This window comes from Canis lupus, chromosome 10 (genome assembly GCF_011100685.1).
Source record: "Canis lupus familiaris isolate Mischka breed German Shepherd chromosome 10, alternate assembly UU_Cfam_GSD_1.0, whole genome shotgun sequence".
Classification (NCBI taxonomy): Eukaryota; Metazoa; Chordata; class Mammalia; order Carnivora; family Canidae; genus Canis; species Canis lupus.
The window spans coordinates 44,563,434-44,583,255 of record NC_049231.1 but is presented as its reverse complement, the minus strand read 5'-3'; the positions used below and the strand labels follow the sequence as shown (position 1 = coordinate 44,583,255).

Sequence of the window (19,822 nt, the reverse complement as noted above, 5' to 3'; positions counted from 1 at the left end):
CTATATACCCAACATGGGGCTTGAACTCACAACCCTGAGATCAAGAGTCACATGCTCTACCAACTGAGCCAGCTAGGCACCCTCATTATATGTCTCTTAAAAAAGACCTAGTCTCTTTCAGTAACTTCTCTATTAGAAATTGTCACCTAGTCTATATTTTCTACTGGCCTGCAGGATACTCTACCTCTTTCTTCATTGATTTTTTTTTTTTTTAAATCTAGCACACATATATCTGCTCCTTTCTCTGTTACCATTGTGGGTATGTATACCATATTCAACACTGTGATCTCTGAGTTTTGTTTTTGCTTTTGTTTTTTTACTTCTAAGGAATATAACCCAGGCTTCTTGTCACCCCTGATACCTTAAACTCTAAAGTTCTTCCTTTGTTTCAATTATATGTAGATGTTTTACAGTGCTATAAATTTATTTTCTCTTAAAATTTTTAAATAACATTTTTTCTAGCTTTATTGTAAGAATACAGTAATACATACGAAATATGTCTTGACGGTTATTAGTAAGGCTTCTGGTCAGTAAGCTACCAATTAAGTTTTTGGGAAGTCAAAAGTTATATGTAGATTTTCAACTGTGCCATGTCTAGCATCTCTGACCCCGTTATTCAGGTGTCAGCTGTACTTCCATCCTCTCCCGTTAAATTAAGCCCATGGCACTTTTCTAAGCCCTTAACTCTCCAGATCTCTTGCTGCACCTCTCTTCCTACCCAACCCTGAATTATTTCAAGTATTCTTTCTTACCACATTCTCATTTGCTTTTCTCTCTTGACCTACAATGGCCAATATTTTATTGTTATGATTCCATCAATTGATTTTTCATTCCTATCATACCCAGATGACAGGAAAATTCACATAATCATGCAGATGAACCCAATTTCATATTTATAGTTTTCAATTTATATTTATTCTCTATTGATGTTAGATTCAACCCCTCTCCATGGACTCCCTCATCCTTCAGGGGCCTTGTTCATAAATGTTTCCACTTTTCTTAAACTTGGAACTCCACTTCTTTTGTCACAAAACTTGACTCAATTTGACAGTGTAGGCTTTCATAAATGAGCTCCTTCAGCACCTTATTTCCTCTCAACAGATCTCATTCTCTAACACTTTTTCCTTAAGGTTAACTCCTCTTGTTGTACCTGTATCTGTGTCCTTTCCAACCTGTTTGGGCCTTGTGCTATTAAATATTTATCTTTTTGGGGCACCCAGGTGGCTCAGTGGTTGAGCGTCTGCCTTAGGCTCAGGTCATGATCCCGGGGCCATGGGATCAAGTACTGCATCAGTCTCCCCACAGGGAGCCTGCTTCTCCCTCTGCCTATGTCTCTGCCTCTGTGTGTCTCTCATGAATAAATAAAATCTTAAAAAAATAATTATCTTTTTTATCTTACATTTTTCTCTCCACTCAATGGATCCTTATGCGTAGTGTGAACAAATATGCTCATGTCTCTTCTTTCCCCAAAACCCCTGCTGAAGGTTTTGCTGTGTCTCTACATCTCTTATGAAGAAATTGCCAAAATTCTTCAAAGAGTAACATCACAGGAACCAGTTTGTGTCTCCACAGTTCATTCATATACTCCTCTGATTTCTACAGTATTTACTGTGTGCTTTATGAGTGCCTACTATGTGCCAGGTACTTTGAATTGTTGGATGTTCATGGTGAGTGAGACATGATTACTGACCTCAGGAACTGACAGTTTGGTCTACTGGGTTTAAACTCCTTAAAAACTAGAGTAAAAAAAAAAAAAAATACTAGCATAGATATCATCTATACCTAAAAGGAATACTTACCATATACTATTCACTTACTTGACATACTTGATTTTTACTTCATCTTTTAAAAATTATCACTCACTAATAGGTCAAGACTGGAGTTGCCTAATAGGAAATGTAGACAAATTAGTATGTAATTATAAAGCAAGGAAAGCCTAGGTAGTTATAACAGACAATAATACGGGCTACCTAGCTAGAGCTATCAGACAATACTGAAATGGAGACCTGAAGAACGAGAAGAAAGCAGCCAAGCAGAGCGAAGTGGGGAGTATTTCCAGTTTTATTAGTTATCTATTGCCACTTAACAAACCACTCCAAAACTTAGTGGCTTAAAACATTTATTCACAAATCTGCAATTTGAGCTTTGATGGGGATAGCGCATATGATCCAGTGGCATTAGCGAGGGCAGCTTAAAGGGCTGGAAATAACTTGCTACAGGATGGCTCACATGGCTGGCAAACGTGCTGGCAATTGGCTGGAAGCTCAGCTGGAGCTATGGGTTGAGGGCTTCAATTCCTTTCCACTTGGGCCTAATCAAGGCTGCCTGAACTCCCTCACAGCATGGTAGCTGGATTCCCAGAAAAAGTGACTCAAGAAAGCCCAACAGAAACCATGTCCTCTTAAAACCTTATCTTGGAAGCAACTTGTATAGTCACACATGCATCCAAATCCAAGAGGAGAGAACATCCATAGCACCTCTCTCCATGGGAAGTATGTGAAAGTTATTATAAAAATTATTACTGGGTCTGGGGGATCTTATTGAAGCCATTTTTGTAAAGTATAATCTACCACACAACAGCATACAGGAAGCTCTCAAGTGGGTAAAAGCTAGGTTATTGATGGTGTCAAAGGAAGTATAGGCAAACTGAAGTGTGGGAACAAGGGGAGAATGGAGCAAGATGAGGATGAAGAGACCAGATCCGGTAGGGACAGATAGCCCAAGATCTTATTTTAAGTGCAGTGATACTGCAGTTTTCACTTTTTGTTTGTCTTTTAAAGATTTTATTTATTCATGAGAGAGAGGCAGAGACATAGGCAGAGGGAGAAACAGGCTCCTCACAAGAAACCCGATGTGGGACTCAATCCCAGGACCCCAGGATCATGACCTGAGCGAAAGACGCTCAACCACTGAGCCACCCAGGTGCCCCACTGCAGTTGTTATAAAGCCTATTGTCTGCTCTGTGGAGAATGGATTGGAGTGAGAGAAGACAGGAAGCAGAAAGCCATTTGGGAGATAACTGCAGGAACCCCAGCAGCGGTGATGCTGGCAGTAGCCATGGAAAGATGCTGACATTATGTTAAGCACTTGTCAAAAATTAAGGACGACTTCCATTTTCGGGGCAACGTTTAATTCTGATTTATTGGAACAAAGCAGTATATATTAATCTGCTAGAGCTATCATAACAAAATACCACAAGTTAGGTGGCTTAAATAATAAAAATATATTTTCTCAGTCCTGGAGGCCAGGAAGTCCAAGATCAAACCCAAGCCTGGTGTGTTTAGTGTCTCCTGGGGCCTCTCACCTTGGCATGCAGATAGCTGCCTTCTACCTGTGTCCTCACATGGTCTTTTTGTTATTGGGAAGAGGACTAGTTCCAAACTCGCCACTCGAAAGCCAATATTCAAGAGACAAGTGTTGGTTGCAAATGAAATGTTGCTTTATTCAGGAAGTTAGCAACTTGGGAAAATGGCAGATTAATGTCTCAAAGACCATCTTCCCTGTCCAGGGGAAGCAGATTTTTAAAAGGGAAGGTGCAGGGAATGGTGAGGGGTCTATGTGCGGAACTTGGTACTCAGAAATTAATCATCTGTTCTCGAAAAATCTTCCAGAATCCTCTGCTCTACCAACAATCAAGGCTCCTAGGTGTCTCTCAGTAAAGCATGTCCCTGCAGCCCAACAAGCCATGTCCTGGCAAAGCAGTCTGGACCCGTGCCCCTGTACCAGGAATCAAGGCTCCCGGATGTCTCTTATCAAGGATGCCATGACCAGTGGTGGCTGTTTGAGTGTGATCAGGCCTTATCTTCTGGAAAGTCCGGTTCTTTGTTCCTCAAGGCCAGCACTTCACAGAATCTCAAGGGAAGTAGGTTAGTACTGTTATAAACTGAGATTTAGGTCAGCAAGCAAGGAGTGCATAAGTTGGAAGCACGTTAACACTTAAGACCAATTAGGGTACTGTTAAATTTCCTCTGAGTGTGCATATGTGTCATAATGTCCACTTTTTAAAAAATACTTTATTTATTTATTCATGAGAAACAGAGAGGCAGAGACACAGGTGAGAGAGAAGCAGGCTCCATGCAGGGAACCTGACGTGGGACTCGATCCTGGGTCTTGAGGATCACGCCCTGGGCTGAAGGCAGCACTAAATGGCTGAGCCACCCAGGCTGCTCAAAATGTCCACTTCTTATAAGGACATCAATCTTACTGGATTAGGGTCCACTCTAAAGACATCATTTTAACTTTATAACTCTTTGAAGACCTTGTCTCCAAATACAGTTACATTCTGAGGTACTATAGGTTAGGATTTTAACATGTGAATTTAGCTCTTATGAGTTCTTGTCTTGTACCTGAGTAGATCCAGATCTCATCCCCCTCCCTTTTTTTTTTTTTTTGTGAAGAAGGGGAGGGGCAGGAGTGGACAAACAGGGTTTCACCTGCAACTGGTTTTCTCAAAGCAGAAGTGGAGTAAGTGGAGGGAATTTTACTTTTTTTTTTTTTTTTTAAGATTTTATTTCTTTATTCATGAGAGACACAGAGAGAGAGAGGCAGAGACATAGGCAGAGGGAGAAGCAGGTTCCCTCTGGGGAGCCTGATAAAGGACTGGATCCCAGGACCCCGGATCATGCCCTGAGCTAAAGGCAGATGCTCAATCACTGAGCCACCCAAGCGCCCTGGGATTTTGCTTTTCAAGTGACTCCTGAGACAAACACAAATGACAGTCTAACTGTTCTTCATTTGAGGCAGGATTCACAGGCAGGTCCTTCTGTTCTTCTACAGCAATATTAAACGGCAAATAAACAATTTGAAGAGATTTCTCATGGACATATTTTTTAAGCATTACATTTGCTGCGTGAAAGTTACTTTCCAAGAAAGGTATCCTGATAGGATATGCTTTGGGGCAATAAAGCACTCCTGATTTTCTGATACCATTTGTTTCTCAAGAGCGAGGATACCATCAGGTGAAAGGTGTTAAGGGCTTTGGGTTCCAAAAGGGCAATTTAACAAGCATCACCTGAATAGAAAAGGTATGTTTTGCAGCTGGAGCCCGCAGAATTTTCTGATTGTTTCCATATGGGGTTCAAGGAGAATGAGGAATCAAAAATGAATCCTAGATTTCTTATTTGAGCAACTGGATGAATGGGAGTAAGTACAAGGAGTGGGGGAGTGTGTTTCCAAAGTTCAGTTGCAGCATCCTATATTTGAAATGCCTGTGTGCTTCTGAGATGCCACAGGAAATGCCAAATAGGCAGCTGAATATATGAGATCACAGATCCAAGGAAAAGTTTTGGCTTATTTTATATATTTAGGAGTTGACAGCATATACATAGAATTTTAAGTCATGAAAATGGATAACTGTGAACTTTTATAACTCATTTAAAGCTTAAAGTGTTTAGCACCTGAGTCACCTCTACCTTATAAACTTTGCTATGAGGTCAAACCTGGTTTGTTGGAGAGGTCATCAAGAGGATGTGATGCCAGTTGACCCCTGAACTGAATATGGGCAATTGGAGGCTCTTTACACCCTCCCCTGCCCTTAGAATGTGTACCCACTGCTCCAACATTAGGAGCCACTTCAAAAATTCAGCCTTGAGAGACTAATATGATCCTGAGACTATCTGGATTGTACATGTGACTTGAATTCCATCAAAGCCTCTATGAACTCTTGAGATTCTGCAAGCATGTGTAGAATCTTGTAGTCACCCAAGAAAAGCCTTATATGTAAGTTCCCTTGGTTATTAAACCCCACCCTCCAATCTGGAATGGTCTGCCTCTTTTTTCATTCTTTCCTTGCACTGAGTTTATGAAGGCCAGTTTTGAATTTCACCTGGGGAACTCCAGAGGTTGCAAACCAACAACACTCTACTCTGTGGAAACTGAAATTTCCACTGTACTCTTTTCCTACCTAGCCTCTCTTGAATCTAGGGTAAGGGCATATGTCTTAGGTTCTGCCAATCAGATGTACTTGCTTCAGAATCTGAATGCATCATGACAGAGAACATGGGATGGTGAAAACACTTCTCTGGCAGTAGTACCAGGAGCCTGAATTTCTAGGAGTAGCAAGGCACTGAGAGTAGCAGTGTACTATCTGGTAATTTAAGTGACAGAAGTGGTAATAAGACTACTGAGTCCAGGTCTTGCCTTGGGATCAGCAGTGGTACCATTTGATTAGTTCTGTGTTGTGATCTAGATGTGGTTTTTTTTGCTGCATAACTTCCAAGGCCAAGTCTGTACCTCGGTGGTGATGGCCTGAACTACCCACTATCTTTATAATCTCTTTTTTGCTTATATCAAGTAAGAGCAGTTCCTGTTGCTTTTCACTAAGAAATTACTAATCACTTGGGGGAGAGCGCAAATTAAAAAAAAATGTTACTACTTAGTATATGACTTAACACCAATATTTAAGAGACAGGATGGAGGAGAAGGAAAATATGTTTCATGGTATTTGAGAATTTCAAGAAGGGAGTGGCCCTCTTGGTCAAATACTTCTGAAAGGTAATATGAAGGTTAAGAAGCACTCACTGATGGAAGTCATTGTTGACTTTGATAAGAGCAATTTCAGTGGAGTGACTGGGTAGCCTGATTGAAGTGAGTTGAAATATGAATAGGGAGATGAGGTAATTGGAAAAAATTGTATAAAGAACTTCAAGAAGTTTGTTAATTAAAAACAAAGAAATAGGGTGGGTGGTATCTGGCTAGGAATGTCTATACTGGCAGAAACAATGCAGCAAAGGGAGTCATGGCTAAAAGGACAAATTCCTTGGTGAGGCAGTGAGGCTAACAGAGGTAAGATTGAGTTCACTTCCTGAAAGTTTGGCTATCTTCCTTATATATTAGTACTATTAATCCTTTCTCTATATACTATAAATTTGATCTCGTGTTAACTTTTTATCATTTTTAATCAAATTTTCAATACTTACATGATCAGATCTTTTGCCTTTTCCTTGATAATTCCTGGGTTTTGTGTTATACTTAGTACATTTAGTGGAGTTAAAAAAACATTTTTTTTATTTAATTAGCTCTAACAGAATAACTATGTGAGGTAGAAATCTAATGTTTTTTCCAAACATTTATTGAATAATCTACTCTTTCCCCACTAATATGAACCATACCTTTGTAGTGCATTAAGGACCCATACCAAAAAAAAAAAAAAAAAAGGACCCATACACACATTCACTTACTTTTTTTTTTTTTACATTCACTTACTCTCTCAGATATTTTCAGACTCCTTATTCTATCCCACTGATTTGTCCATTCTTATGCCCATACGCCCATACATTTAAAAAATGTGTATATATAAAGTTACTATATATAGTATATATATATAGTAACTTTATATATAAAAGTACTTTATACTAGATATTTATAGTATATATTTATATACTATATATTTATATAAATTTTTATATATACTGTATATAAGTTTATATAAATATAACTATATTTATATATAAATATAACTATATTTATACTATATATTTATATATATATAAAGTACTATAGTATATAGTGTGTGTGTATATATATATATATATATATAGTAACTTTATGTCTTTATAGCTGGTCAGGCAAGTTTCCTAGCATTAGTCTCTGTCAATTAATTTATAAAATTAACTTAGGGAGAAATGATATTTATTAAGCTTTCCCATCCAAGAATATAATTTGTCTTTCCCTACTTTCCTTTTACAATCCTCCATAAAGTTTAGTTTACTCACAGAGTTCTTGCACATTTCTTGATGTATTTAATAAGTAACTTGCATCTAGTAGTCTTCTGATGTTCTAATTGGATCTGGGGATAGATTTCAAATATATAGAATAATGGATAGCATTATTGCTTTATCCATTATTATAAATAATGGATAGGCACTTTTCCTTAAATATCAATATCTCTTAGGCAGGATTCCTATACGGGTTGAATAAAAGTTAATTTCACAGGGTTGTGGACTGCTGAATCTCTACAGTGATAGATACATATGCTCTAAAAGAAATCAGAGTGGTTATTTTACAATGAAAATAAGGAGGTCTAATACATGTTCTCACCTGAATGAAAAGCCTCTCTACTTCCACATGCTGATAGGTACCTGGCAAAATAAGCTACGATACTTTGCAGAAAATTAACTTCTGATTAGGTCCAATACTTGCTCTCCTGAGACCCTGAATTTCCATATAACCAAGCTTGGCACACTGGTTTGAGTCTTTTCAGGTTCAGCATTACCAGCACCTGAACCTGAAAACATTAATGAAAAACATTAGGAACTTTTCCGGAATCCCTTCTTGGTCTTTTATGCCAATTTAGTCAGGTGGCTCCCAGAGGTAGAACATAAAGCTGGTGTTCAAGTCACCCAGGACCACTCTGCCCAATCTTATTCCCATGGCTTCTACCTGGCTTTGGTCCTTTCATACTATTTAATCTTGAATGTAATCTTCAGTCTTCTCCAGATGTGATGTTTTATGTGTACTCCCTAACACTAATACTTCTCTTTCCCTCCACAGACTGACTTAGCTTATTCTTTAAGCTTCCAGACTGCTCGTTACCTCTACCTTTATTCCCAACCCCAACCTATCTCCATGGAACCTAGTCTTCGTCCCCAACCACTCAACTGGCATCTGGATGGATGCCAAAACAGTTGATCTTAAACTGCAAGGCTTTACAAATGTGCCAACCAAGACTGAATAAGCTGTAAAATGTACCTGTGTAACTAAGCAGGTTGGTTTACCTTTACGGAGTTAGGTAATATTGGATAAATGAATGTTGGTAAATTTCTACCAGGGACACTTGTTATAAAATTAACATTTTTTTTCTCCTGGTTATTAGAAGCACAAGCCCATCTGTCTCTTAAAAGAATATTCTAATCCATGATTTTTCTTCCTGGACTCTAAATTCCCAGGGGCAAAATTAACATTGAATTCATCTTCATAATAGTGCTTATTATTTATTGATCCATTCTCCAACAGTCAAATAAGAGAAAAGCTAGTAAAATGTTTAAATTAACCTTGTGACTAGAAATACCTAAATCTACTAAATAATGTATTTATAAAAATATTTAGGTTTGGTTACATAACTGAACAATGGATCCATAAGTTAGAAATATAAAAATTTATTGTTAAATTCATAATTATAGGAATGATCTGTCCAAAGTAAAAACAACAACAAAATCAATATTAACTTAAAATAGAAATATATAATACAAATTAGGTGACTACCCGTCATATTTTTTTTGTGTGCTTATTATGAAAAATGTCCACTGTGGTTTCATGACATGGTCTTAAGTCAAAATCACAATATCCAAGGGAAAATCGACTCTAAGAAGAGAAGAAAAGAGGTTTTTTTTTTTTTTTTTTTAAACAACAAAAAAGCCCAAAGCCAGTTTATTAAAATGATACAAAAAGAGTGCAACATACTCACTCTTAAGACTATATCCTACCTGTGGTTTCTTAAAATAATCGAGTCCCCTTCCAATCTTAATCATCCATCCATTGTTAAACCTATTGAAATAGTATACAGTATTATATTCTAGACAGTTGAGTCAGACAATTATCAAAGATATAGTGCAAGTATCAGCAACATTTCCTCATAACAAAGAAAATCACTTTCGGCAGCAGCACGAGTTGAACCAAACCGAGGGTTACTCATGGGCTATGTTTCCAATGAAATGAAACATCTAAAGAAACCATTAGTTGATTTGATTAGCTGGTAACAAGTTTAACAATTAAATTAAATCTTATTCTTGAATTTCAGATTTCTGATAAAACTTTCCTGTTCTACGAAGTGTATTCAGGCAGACTACAGAGTATTGCAGCGGTTCCCCTACCTAGAGATGGAGGACATAAGGAAGAAGAGCTCTGGATCCCAACCTCTGCTTCAACAATAGCACTGCATTTAGGTTATGCTTAAGTTTTCATTAAAACTAAGGGTGCAGTACTCTAAACATATAAAAGCCACAAACATATTACTAAGATACCTGCATATGCTGTTTCCTTGTAGACACTATAGCATATTGTCACACCTATGTGATTATTTAATAAACAAGAAAAACTAAAATCATCAAAATATTAAATATTATTACCAGAAAAATTATCCCAATACCATAACACTATATGTATAATTGAACAGAAAAGCAACAGAACACATAAACTCTAATCCATTAGGAAACATGAAACTCAGACATAATAAGCCAGATTTTTTTCCTCGAAAGTGAAAAGATACTAAAATTAATCTTTACTTAACATTTTAATAAATTGAATATTTATATGTAATTATGTAAAACTTATTAAAAGAAAAATATTTTCAACTGCATAAAAATTAAAATATTGCTATACACTAACCTAATTTCTCGGTCATGTACTGAAGAAGAATATTTTAATTCCAACAGCACTCCATGATCTTGGAGTGACTTTTTTATTTCTTGCAGGCCACTACTTTGCTGCTGTTTCCCACTACCCTGTAAATAGGAAAGATACAATTTTCTGTTCAGTTACTAATATTTTAAATTATCATTAAGCTATGCAATGTATATCATAGAATGAATTAAAATGGAAAAGATTCTATACTAGTTTCAAAGTCTATTATCTCAAAGAAGCAACCAGAGCATAAAGCAGTTTAACAGCAATTGTTTTTATCAAAATTTTTTTCTAACGTGTACATAACACAACTCTGTCCCATCTCCTAAAAGGTATTTTAGTAATGCTATTTATTTTTAAGATTTCATTTATTTATTCATGAGAGACACACAGAAAGAGGCAGAGACACAGGCAGAGGGAGAAGCAGGCTCCCTCTGGGGAGCCCGATGCGGGACTCCATCCCAGAACCCCGGATCACAACCCAAGCAGAAGGCAGATGCTCAATGACCGAGCCACCCAGGTACCCCTAGTAATGCTACTTAGTTATTCAGATGGAACTGCTTTCTTTTCAAGTTAATCCTAGAAATCTGGTTTATTTAGGAGCATTCCTATTTAAGTCAAAATCAAGATAGAGATGCTATTATGCTATGATCCACCAGAAGGCCAATACTATATAATCATTGGTAAAGAAGAGATAAAACTGTCAATAGTGCAAACATGTGATCATATCCTGGAACATCCAAGAGACTAAACTGACAAACTATTTGAATCAAAGAGCTTAGCAAAGTGGCCCAATGCGAGGTACAACAAAATCAGAAAAAAAATCAACAGCATTGTTTGGAAGGAAGGTATTTTAGTCCTGTAGTTAGATAATCCCGAAGAAATAGTTCTAGCTGAAGCAGTGTCCACATTTTCCTTGCTCAAACTACATCTTGTATCTGAATAAAGTGAATGAAGAAAAAGTAAATGCAGAAACAGTAAATGCTTCCAGATACCTACTTCATCCAGAGATGTGAGAAGATGAATAGTTTTTACTTTACATGGTTTCTTAATAAGCATCTCACAAAATCGAAGAAAGTTATATAGCTGAAAGACATCAGGATAGGTTATTACTAACTCATACATTTTAAATAACATTTCATCATATTTTTGTACATTTCACCTACCTGATGAATCTGTCTAATGTAAGGATCTTGTATCCAAACTTCTGTAACTGTTTCATTAAGGTATTGTTGAAAAAGTGACTCATAACTGAAACCAGTTGCATTCTCTTCTATTTTAATCTGCATATGATATTTTCCATCTACAAAACACAATTTCAATAATATAACCAATGACCATTTATATTCCTTTTACACATATTTACATACAGTGATTAATCAGGATCTGATACAAGTTAATTTTTTTAACTCCTCCACTCAGCAAATATTTCTGAATACCTACTACATATATATGAGGCACAAAGCAAGATGCTACACATACAGAGATAAATAAGGCAAACAATCCCATAAGTGATTTTTATCTTCATGGAGGCCAAGTGGGAAAGTCCAGAGATTTCTTGGAACAGGTTCTTGGGTCAAATCCTACAGACCAGGCAGTTTATCTAAGAGAAGCCCATATGTATAATGATAGCTGATACTCTGTCACATGAGTAGAACAATAAGCTAGAACTCCAGAGCTTCCTTGTCCTTCCCTTCAGATTTTAGTCTTTTTTATGTTCCTGCAATTTAATAGCTAAAGTATTAAACGTATAAATGCAGTACTATGTGGAATTTTGAAGTCTCTAAGGAAGAACTTATAGAATATTTTAAGCAGAAACTTATAGCACTTCTTAACGACCCAAGCCAAAGACTAGGATCCCACAGGATCAGTAAGATAGTTCCATTGCTTTTGTTCATTCGAAATGAATAATTATTGAATTAGTTATCAAAGACCTTTAAGTTTTTTAAAAATATGACCTCTAATGGTAGTTCCTAATTTACATGATTGTTATATATTTAAAGTTTGTTTAAAGACCAGTAGTTTGATTCTATTCCTAATATTTCCCCAAATATGTTAGCAACTATGTATCAGTTTTCAAGCCAAGCTAACCACATAGGTTAATTTAACCCAATGTATTCAAGCCACAATGCTGATGGTACTATATTTTATCAAGGTTTTTTTTTTTTTAATCAAGGTTTTAAAAGGAAGTTTCATTGTACATTTAAATTTAGGGTAAAGTAAATACTTTTTATTCCCACCCAATAGAGGAGCTCCGGCAGGGGAGTACCCAGGGTATGGGCTCATACAGAATACTAGGAAGAGGTGGGGGAGGACCATATAAGAACAGTGAGGAAGAGCAGCTGAGGGCTGGAAGCACTGGTGGGTTTTTTTTTTTTTTCTTTTTTTAAAGCTTTTTTTTTTTATTTTTTTTTATTTTTTTATTTACTTATGATAGTCACACAGAGAGAGAGAGAGGCAGAGACACAGGCAGAGGGAGAAGCAGGCTCCATGCACCGGGAGCCCGACATGGGATTCGATCCCGGGTCTCCAGGATAGCGCCCTGGGCCAAAGGCAGGCGCTAAACCGCTGCGCCACCCAGGGATCCCCGGGTTTTTATATATATATATATATATTTTTTTTTTTTTTTAAGATTTTATTTATTTATTTATTTATTTATTTATTTATTTATTTATTTAAAGAGAGTAGGGAGTGGGGAGGGGCAGAGGAAGAGAGACAATCTTAAGCAGACTGTGCTGCCTGCGAGCAGAGCCCAATACAGGTTCGATCTCATTATCCATGAGATCATGGCCTGAGCTGAAACCAAGAGTCAGACACTTACCTGACTGAGCCACCCAGGTGCCCCTGGAGACACTGGCTTTTTGAGGGCAGTAGTAACTTTGGCTAACAAAAGCAGGTATGCCAGGCAAAAGTGGTGATGATCATTTATAGGTAGATGTTTGTAAACTGCATACTCATGAGTAGAAAACTAATAATAAGTAGGAAAGGACACCTATGGCATCTCCAGTCATTAGGAATACTTAACTCCTGGAATGTTTTGATTCACAGCAAAATCCTAAAGAAGTCCCAGGAGTTTCTTTAGCTACTTCAACATTTTGTTCATTTTCTAAAGGAAAATAGAAATAAAATACAAGATTTACATTCCCTATTTCTGTGCAGTATTATTTCAACTTTAGTTCACACATTACCTTCATGGGGATCTGTGAACTTAAAACAGCATGCAGAGTTCTGCAGTATGTATAGCTTTCATCAGATTCTCAAGAGGATATGTGAAAACCACCTCCCCACTGCAGGGTCCGCCCCCAAAAAGGTTAAGAATAACTTATGTATAGGGAAGTGGAAATGCAGAATAAACCAGTAGGCTCCCAGGGATAAATGGTCCAGACCACAGAGTTCCAAAAGGCAGAGCCAGAAACATTGGATGAAATCAGCTTTGTCACAATAGCTTATGGACACGTTCTGTAAATTAGCCTCTTTACCTTCTTTTTCTTGATCCAAGTATTTCTTTACTATTTCTGCTTTATCCATGTAGCCAGAAATTTGTTTTCGGAGATTACGTTTCTTTGTATCATCTTTGGTACCTACAAATTAAAAAATACATTCTCAAATTTCCCAATAGTTTTTCTATTTAGTACAGGCATTATTTCCAGTTTCTCAAGTTTTCCACAAATTTCCTATCCTTTTTTTTTTTTTTTTTCAAATTTCCTATCCTTAAGCATGGTTTGCCTCAGTCCTAAAATACACTAATGTGCTCATATTTGGCTTGATCATGCAAGACCTTCATTTTTACACTAAGCATCTGGAACAGCTTTATTGAGTGGAGACTCTGCCACTGTGTCTCACAGCTGGGGACATCAAATTTGGTGAGGTGACAAAGGTGGCTTATTACATGTCAAACCTGAGTCTAAGAATTGTTTTGTCGTAATCAACCACAAGTCTGAAATCTTAGCATAATCAAAACATAGCAAACAACATTTATCTTTTTCTTTTTTTTTAAGATTTTATTTATTTATTCATCACACACACACACACACACACACACACACAGAGGCAGAGACACAGGCAGAGGGAGAAGCAGGCTCCGTGCAAAGAGCCTGACGTGGGACTCGATTCCGGGTCTCCAGGATCAGGCCCTGGGCCGAAGGCAGTGCTAAACCACTGAGCCACCGGGCTGTCCCAACACTTATCTTTCTTACACAAAATCAGTTTCTCTTCTAGACTTCCTGGTTATAGTTTATGTTCAATTATTTTCCCAGCCATCTCAAAAATGTAAGGTATTTTTTTTAATATACATTATCAGTAAAATCTTACCTAAGCCCTAACCCCCAAACCCAATCGGTCACCAAATCACTTCTGGTTTCTTCATTCCTCCCTTTTGATATTGCTTATATCAAACTCCCATTAAAATATATTTAGAATTTTGTATTTATAGAAAAATTGCAATAATGGTACAGCATCCTTTCACCCAGACTCCCCTAATACTAATATATAAATATAGTACAATTATCAGAGTTAGGAAATTAACACTGATACAACACTACTAACTCATCTACAAACCTTGTATTCCACCAATTGTCCCACTAAAGAAAGTTTCTTTTCTGGTCCAGGATCTTACACAGCATATACTTATCATGTCTTCTTAGTGTCCTCTCCTCCAATCTGTATAGGTTCTTGGCCTCTCTCCACCTTTTATGATTTTGACATTTGAGGAAAACAGGGCTCAGTTATTTTGTAGGATGTCTCTCATTTGGAACTATTGATGTTTTCTCATGATTAGATTGAGGTTACACATTTTTAGCACAAAAATCATCATCAAAGCAGGCCCTTCTCAGTGGGTACATGATGTCAATATGTGTTACTACTGGTGACATTAACTTTGATCATGTGGTAATCGAAGATTTCTCCACTGTAAAATCACTATTTTGTCCCTTCTAAATGATATCTTCTTGTGGGAAGATACCCTGTTTCTCATCACTTTTATCCACTAATTTTAGCACCCATTGATGGTCCTTGCCTGCAACAACTATCACTAGAGTGTCTGTCAAACAGAGATTTCCTATTCTATCATTTAATTTATAAATTTGGAATGCGGGACGCGTGAGTGGCTCAGCAGTTGAGTGTCTGCCTTTGGTTCAGAGCGTGATCCCAGAGATCCAGGATCAAGTCTCACATCGGGCTCTCTGCATGGAGCCTGCTTCTCCCTCTACCTATGTCTCTGCCTTCTCTCTGTGTCTCTCATGAATAAATAAAATCTTAAAAATAAATAAATAAATAAACTTGGAATGCTACTGTAAAGAAGAGCTATCCCTCCTCCCATCTACTTATTTATTCGATGATCAATTTATATCAATATGGACTCATGCATATTTATTTTAGTCTGTGGGTTGTAATCCAATACTATTGTTTTTTTATTTAAATTCCAGTTAGTTAACATACATTGTAATATTACTTTCTGGTTATAATATAGTAATTCAACACTTCCATACATCACCCACTACTCATCACAAGTGCGCTTCTTAATCCCCATCACCTATTTCACCCATCCCTCCATCAGTTTGTTCTCTATAGTTATGAATCTATTTCTTGGTTTGCCTCTCTTTTTCTCTTTGCTCATTTGCTTCTTAAATTCTACATATGAGTGAAATCATATGGTATTTCTCTGACTTATTTCACTTAGCATAATACTCTCTAGCACCATCGATGTCATTGCAAATGGCAATACTATTATTTTCTTGTTCTAATTTTATCAGCTTTGGCTTTGACAGCTCCTTCATGTTGGCCCCTGTCCTTTCTTTTTTTAATTTTTTATTTATTTATGATAGTCACAGAGAGAGCAAGAGAGAGAGAGAGAGAGAGAGAGACAGGCAGAGGGAGAAGCAGGCTCCATGCACCGGGAGCCCAACGTGGGATTCGATCCTGGGTCTCCAGGGTCGCGCCCTGGGCCAAAGGCAGGTGCTAAACCGCTGTGCCACCCAGGGATCCTTGGCCCCTGTCCTTTAGAAGACTCCTCAAATTTTGATCACTTCCTTGCTTTCTGGTGCAAAATGTTTTCAACTCATCTTGTGTTTTCCCTGCCCCAGCCCTGGAATCAACCATTTTTCCAAGAACCCCTGGTTCCTTTGTTGGAGAATGGTATGAAGAAATCCAATTCTGGGTGCCAAGTGTACTTGTTGCCACTAGGAAAGTCCTGTCACTACTTCTAGGCTCTTTCAATCAACATGGCTAGAAAATATACGTAGGGTTACTAACATATATATACATCTTCATTTATTTCTGTCTATTCAACTGTGTGTGTGTGTGTGTGTATATATATATATTTTTTTTTAATTTAAACCACGAGTTCATGATGATAACTTTGATCCCATAGGGTTCATTCTAGCCCTCCTGCTCTCCTTATGTGTAACTTCTTTTATTTTTTTAATTTTTTTTTATTTATTTATGATAGTCACACACAGAGAGAGAGAGAGAGAGGCAGAGACATAGGCAGAGGGAGAAGCAGGCTCCATGCACCAGGAGCCCGACGTGGGATTCGATCCCGGGTCTCCAGGATCGCGCCCTGGGCCAAAGGTAGGCGCTAAACCGCTGCGCCACCCAGGGATCCCAGTGTAACTTCTTTTATTAACCACAGTATATGTACTGGCTTGTTCAAGCCTAGTACAGACACAATTGTCCTCTCTTATTCAAGTTGGAGGAAAGACAACAAGAAAAGTAAATCAGGTAAGTATGTATGTTAGATTGTGGTAAATGTTATTAAATAAAATAAAACAAGGAAGAAGGATAAGGGAGTCCTAGGATGAGGCTGCAATTTTACATAGGAGGTCAGGGAAGGCCTCACAGAGAAAGTAATATTTGTATAAAGAGGGAGTATGCTATAAAAATACAAATACTTGAGAGGAGAAGAGCATATTCCTTATAGAGACAAGTCCTGACATGCAACTTTAACTACACCAATCTTTTGTAAAAACTTTAAATGGTTTCTCCTCATCTATGGAATGAGTTAAAATCTGGCGGTCAAGGCCATCCACTCTGTGTTCCAAGACTCACTCTATCTTTAAACTTAACTTCTCACTCTTTCTCTATAGACACATGCTGGAACCAACTTATTTAATAAAACAGCACAGACAGAATTTAAACACTTAGCTGAATTTCATTGCTGAAATTCTACTTACTCCTCCAAAGCCCCTGTCAAAAGCCACCTCCACTTTTCCTTCCCCAAATGACCTTTAACTGTCTAAATCTTCATTGCACTGGTCTATAACCCTCTCCTGGCACTTATTCCCTATATGGCGTTATTTGCATTTGTACCTTAATCTGTAAGATTATGTCACTGTCTCTATAACTTCTGTGGAATCAGGGAGCACACTGGAGCAAAACTGGATTCTCCGGATTCAGATTCCCAGAGTGCCAGAACTTGAGCAGCGCTCCACTTGACAACCCTAGAGCACCAGAATTTTAGCAATGCTCCATCTGACCAACACTGTGCACTATCTCATTTTGGCAGTCAGTATACCAGAGTCTTTAAAGCCTTGGGTTCCAATTGTGACTCTACTAATTGTAGTGAGACTTAAAAGTTTAATTTTATGCTGCAAATGAGGGTAACATTACCTCCTACTTCATAGGGCAATTGTAGAGTGAAACAACATTATGATTTTTTTTTTTAAAGACTGTATTTATTTATTCATGAGCCACGCAGAGAGAGACATAGGCAGAGGGAGAAGCAGGCTCCCTGTGGGGAGCCCGACGTGGGACTCGATCCCAGGACCCCAGGATCACGCCCTGAGCCAAAGACAGATGCTCACCCCTGAGCCACCCAGGCACCCCAAGATTATGATTTTGATGTACTCTGCACAGTGTCAGCACTCAACACTCATAATTAATTACTCCTATCACCATCATCACTATCATCATCAAACGGGCTCTCCCAAGATAGTTTTACAGTTTTGTTTTTTTTTTAAGATTTTATTTTATTTGAGAGTGGGCGCTGGAGCATGAGTGGGGGTGAGGAGGGAGAAGCAGATTCCCCGCAAGCGTGAAATCCAATGCATGGCTCTATTCTTGAACCCCAAGATCATGACCTGAGCCACCCAGGCAGGTACCCCGGTAGTTTTTATAGTTCTGACGAAAGCACTCACCCTTGAAGAGCGCCCTCTGCTGTTCTTTCAAGGCTTCTGTTAAAGGTACACATGAGAGATCTTAGGCCAGACTGGGAGCTCCAGGGGTTGGGGAGCAGGGGGTAGTCTTAAACCAGTTTTATATAATACATATGTAGGGATCCCTGGGTGGCGCAGCGGTTTAGCGCCTGCTTTTTGGCCCAGGGCGCGATCCTGAAGACCCGGGATCGAATCCCACGTCAAGCTCCCGGTGCATGGAGCCTGCTTCTCCCTCTGCCTCTCTCTCACTCTGTGTGACTATCATAAATAAAAATAAACGAATAAATAAATTATATAATACATATGTAACATATATATTTAACATATAATATATAATTACATATAATATATAATTACTGAGTGTCTACTATGTGCCAAGGATTGTACTATTTGTTAGTGGTTATTTGGGTACTTCTCAACATTGAATTACACAACAGATAAAGTCTGGCTGCCCCATTCACAATACTATGATTTCTCACACCGAATTTCAGTACACACTGAAATTTCTCCCAATTTTTTTTTGCCGCTACGTGTTTTTATTGTTTACTTCTAACGAAAACGTCTACACAGAGAAGTAAAGATAATTGTGTAACGAACACCCTTATTACTCATCACATTGATTTAAGAATTGTTAGCATTCTGCCACATTTGCTCCAATTGTTTCTCTTCCTTAAAATTAAACTCAGATATCGTGACAAACTCTTTCCAAGACGCTCAAGTCTGCATCTCAAAAAATCAAAGGCAGTTTTCGAAAAAAACATACTGCTTAACAAAGTCAATAATTTGAGTGTTACCCAATCTCTATTCAAACGTTCCAAACTGATCCAGAAATGTCTCTTACATTTACGTTCAAAACTAGTCCTATCAAGGCTTATATGTTATATTTTATTCTGTCTCTTAAAAATCTAGAGTACAGTTCCTCTTTTTTGATGACATCAACCTATCAAAGGCATAAACGAAACCAGTCCACTTGTTCTGTAGAATATCCGCCTTCTGTATTCGTATTTGCTTTCTCGTTGTGCACAAGGATTCTTAACTCCGCCCCAGGCACAGCGAGATCCAGTTCCTTTCATCTAGTCCTCTCTCCACGGCTCCCTGCTCACCTCTCAGGACCTGCATGAGCAGGTCAATCCCCTCCTGGTAACACACCAGGGCCTGCTGGTACCGGGAACCCGAGTCCAGTTCCATCGCCCGCTTTAACACCGTGAATGCAGCAATGCTCTGGGCATCCTGCTCCTTCCCGTACTTCGCCATAGTTCCGAAATCCCACCGGCCGGGAGCCCGCCCAGAACCCAGCCAGCCAGCAGCGCTTCCGGGAGTGATCACGTGACACC

General features: G+C 38.1%; 1 protein-coding gene and 1 non-coding gene across 4 annotated transcripts; both read right to left on the bottom strand.

Annotated features, from left to right (window-relative positions):
- Nucleotides 1-5: 5 nt before the first annotated feature.
- Nucleotides 6-78, bottom strand: TRNAK-CUU. Its single transcript has one exon. It is a non-coding gene; the product is annotated as a tRNA-Lys (tRNA).
- A 93-nt stretch (nucleotides 79-171) lies between these two features.
- MITD1 (microtubule interacting and trafficking domain containing 1) lies at nucleotides 172-19,812 on the bottom strand. 3 transcript variants are annotated; one of them, XR_005365784.1, is made up of 8 exons: nucleotides 19,592-19,812; nucleotides 13,818-13,919; nucleotides 11,505-11,641; nucleotides 11,338-11,424; nucleotides 10,324-10,439; nucleotides 9,423-9,483; nucleotides 8,038-8,224; nucleotides 172-1,886 (listed from the first exon to the last, which is right to left on the bottom strand). XR_005365784.1 is itself a non-coding variant. In XM_038551042.1 (7 exons), the coding sequence occupies exons 1-7, from the start codon at nucleotides 19,740-19,742 to the stop codon at nucleotides 8,123-8,125; spliced, it is 756 nt and encodes a 251-aa protein (XP_038406970.1). In that variant the 5' UTR covers nucleotides 19,743-19,812; the 3' UTR covers nucleotides 7,534-8,122. The 3 variants fall into 3 exon arrangements, 2 of the variants coding, with proteins under 2 accessions (XP_038406970.1, XP_038406971.1); XM_038551042.1 differs by lacking the exon at nucleotides 172-1,886 and having other exon boundaries at nucleotides 7,534-8,224; XM_038551043.1 differs by lacking the exons at nucleotides 172-1,886; nucleotides 8,038-8,224 and adding an exon at nucleotides 9,076-9,300.
- Between the last annotated feature and the right edge of the window lie 10 nt (nucleotides 19,813-19,822).

Coding starts and splice junctions, on each gene's coding strand:
- MITD1 (XM_038551042.1), bottom strand. CDS start 19,742: ATGGCGAAGTACGGGAAGGAGCAGGATGCCCAGAGCATTGCTGCATTC. Junction 11,642..13,817: donor CTTGGATCAAGAAAAAGAAG/GTAAAGAGGCTA, acceptor TGTGTTTTGTAG/ATGGAAAATATCATATGCAG. Junction 8,225..9,422: donor ATTATTTTAAGAAACCACAG/GTAGGATATAGT, acceptor TAATGTTTTCAG/GTTCAGGTGCTGGTAATGCT.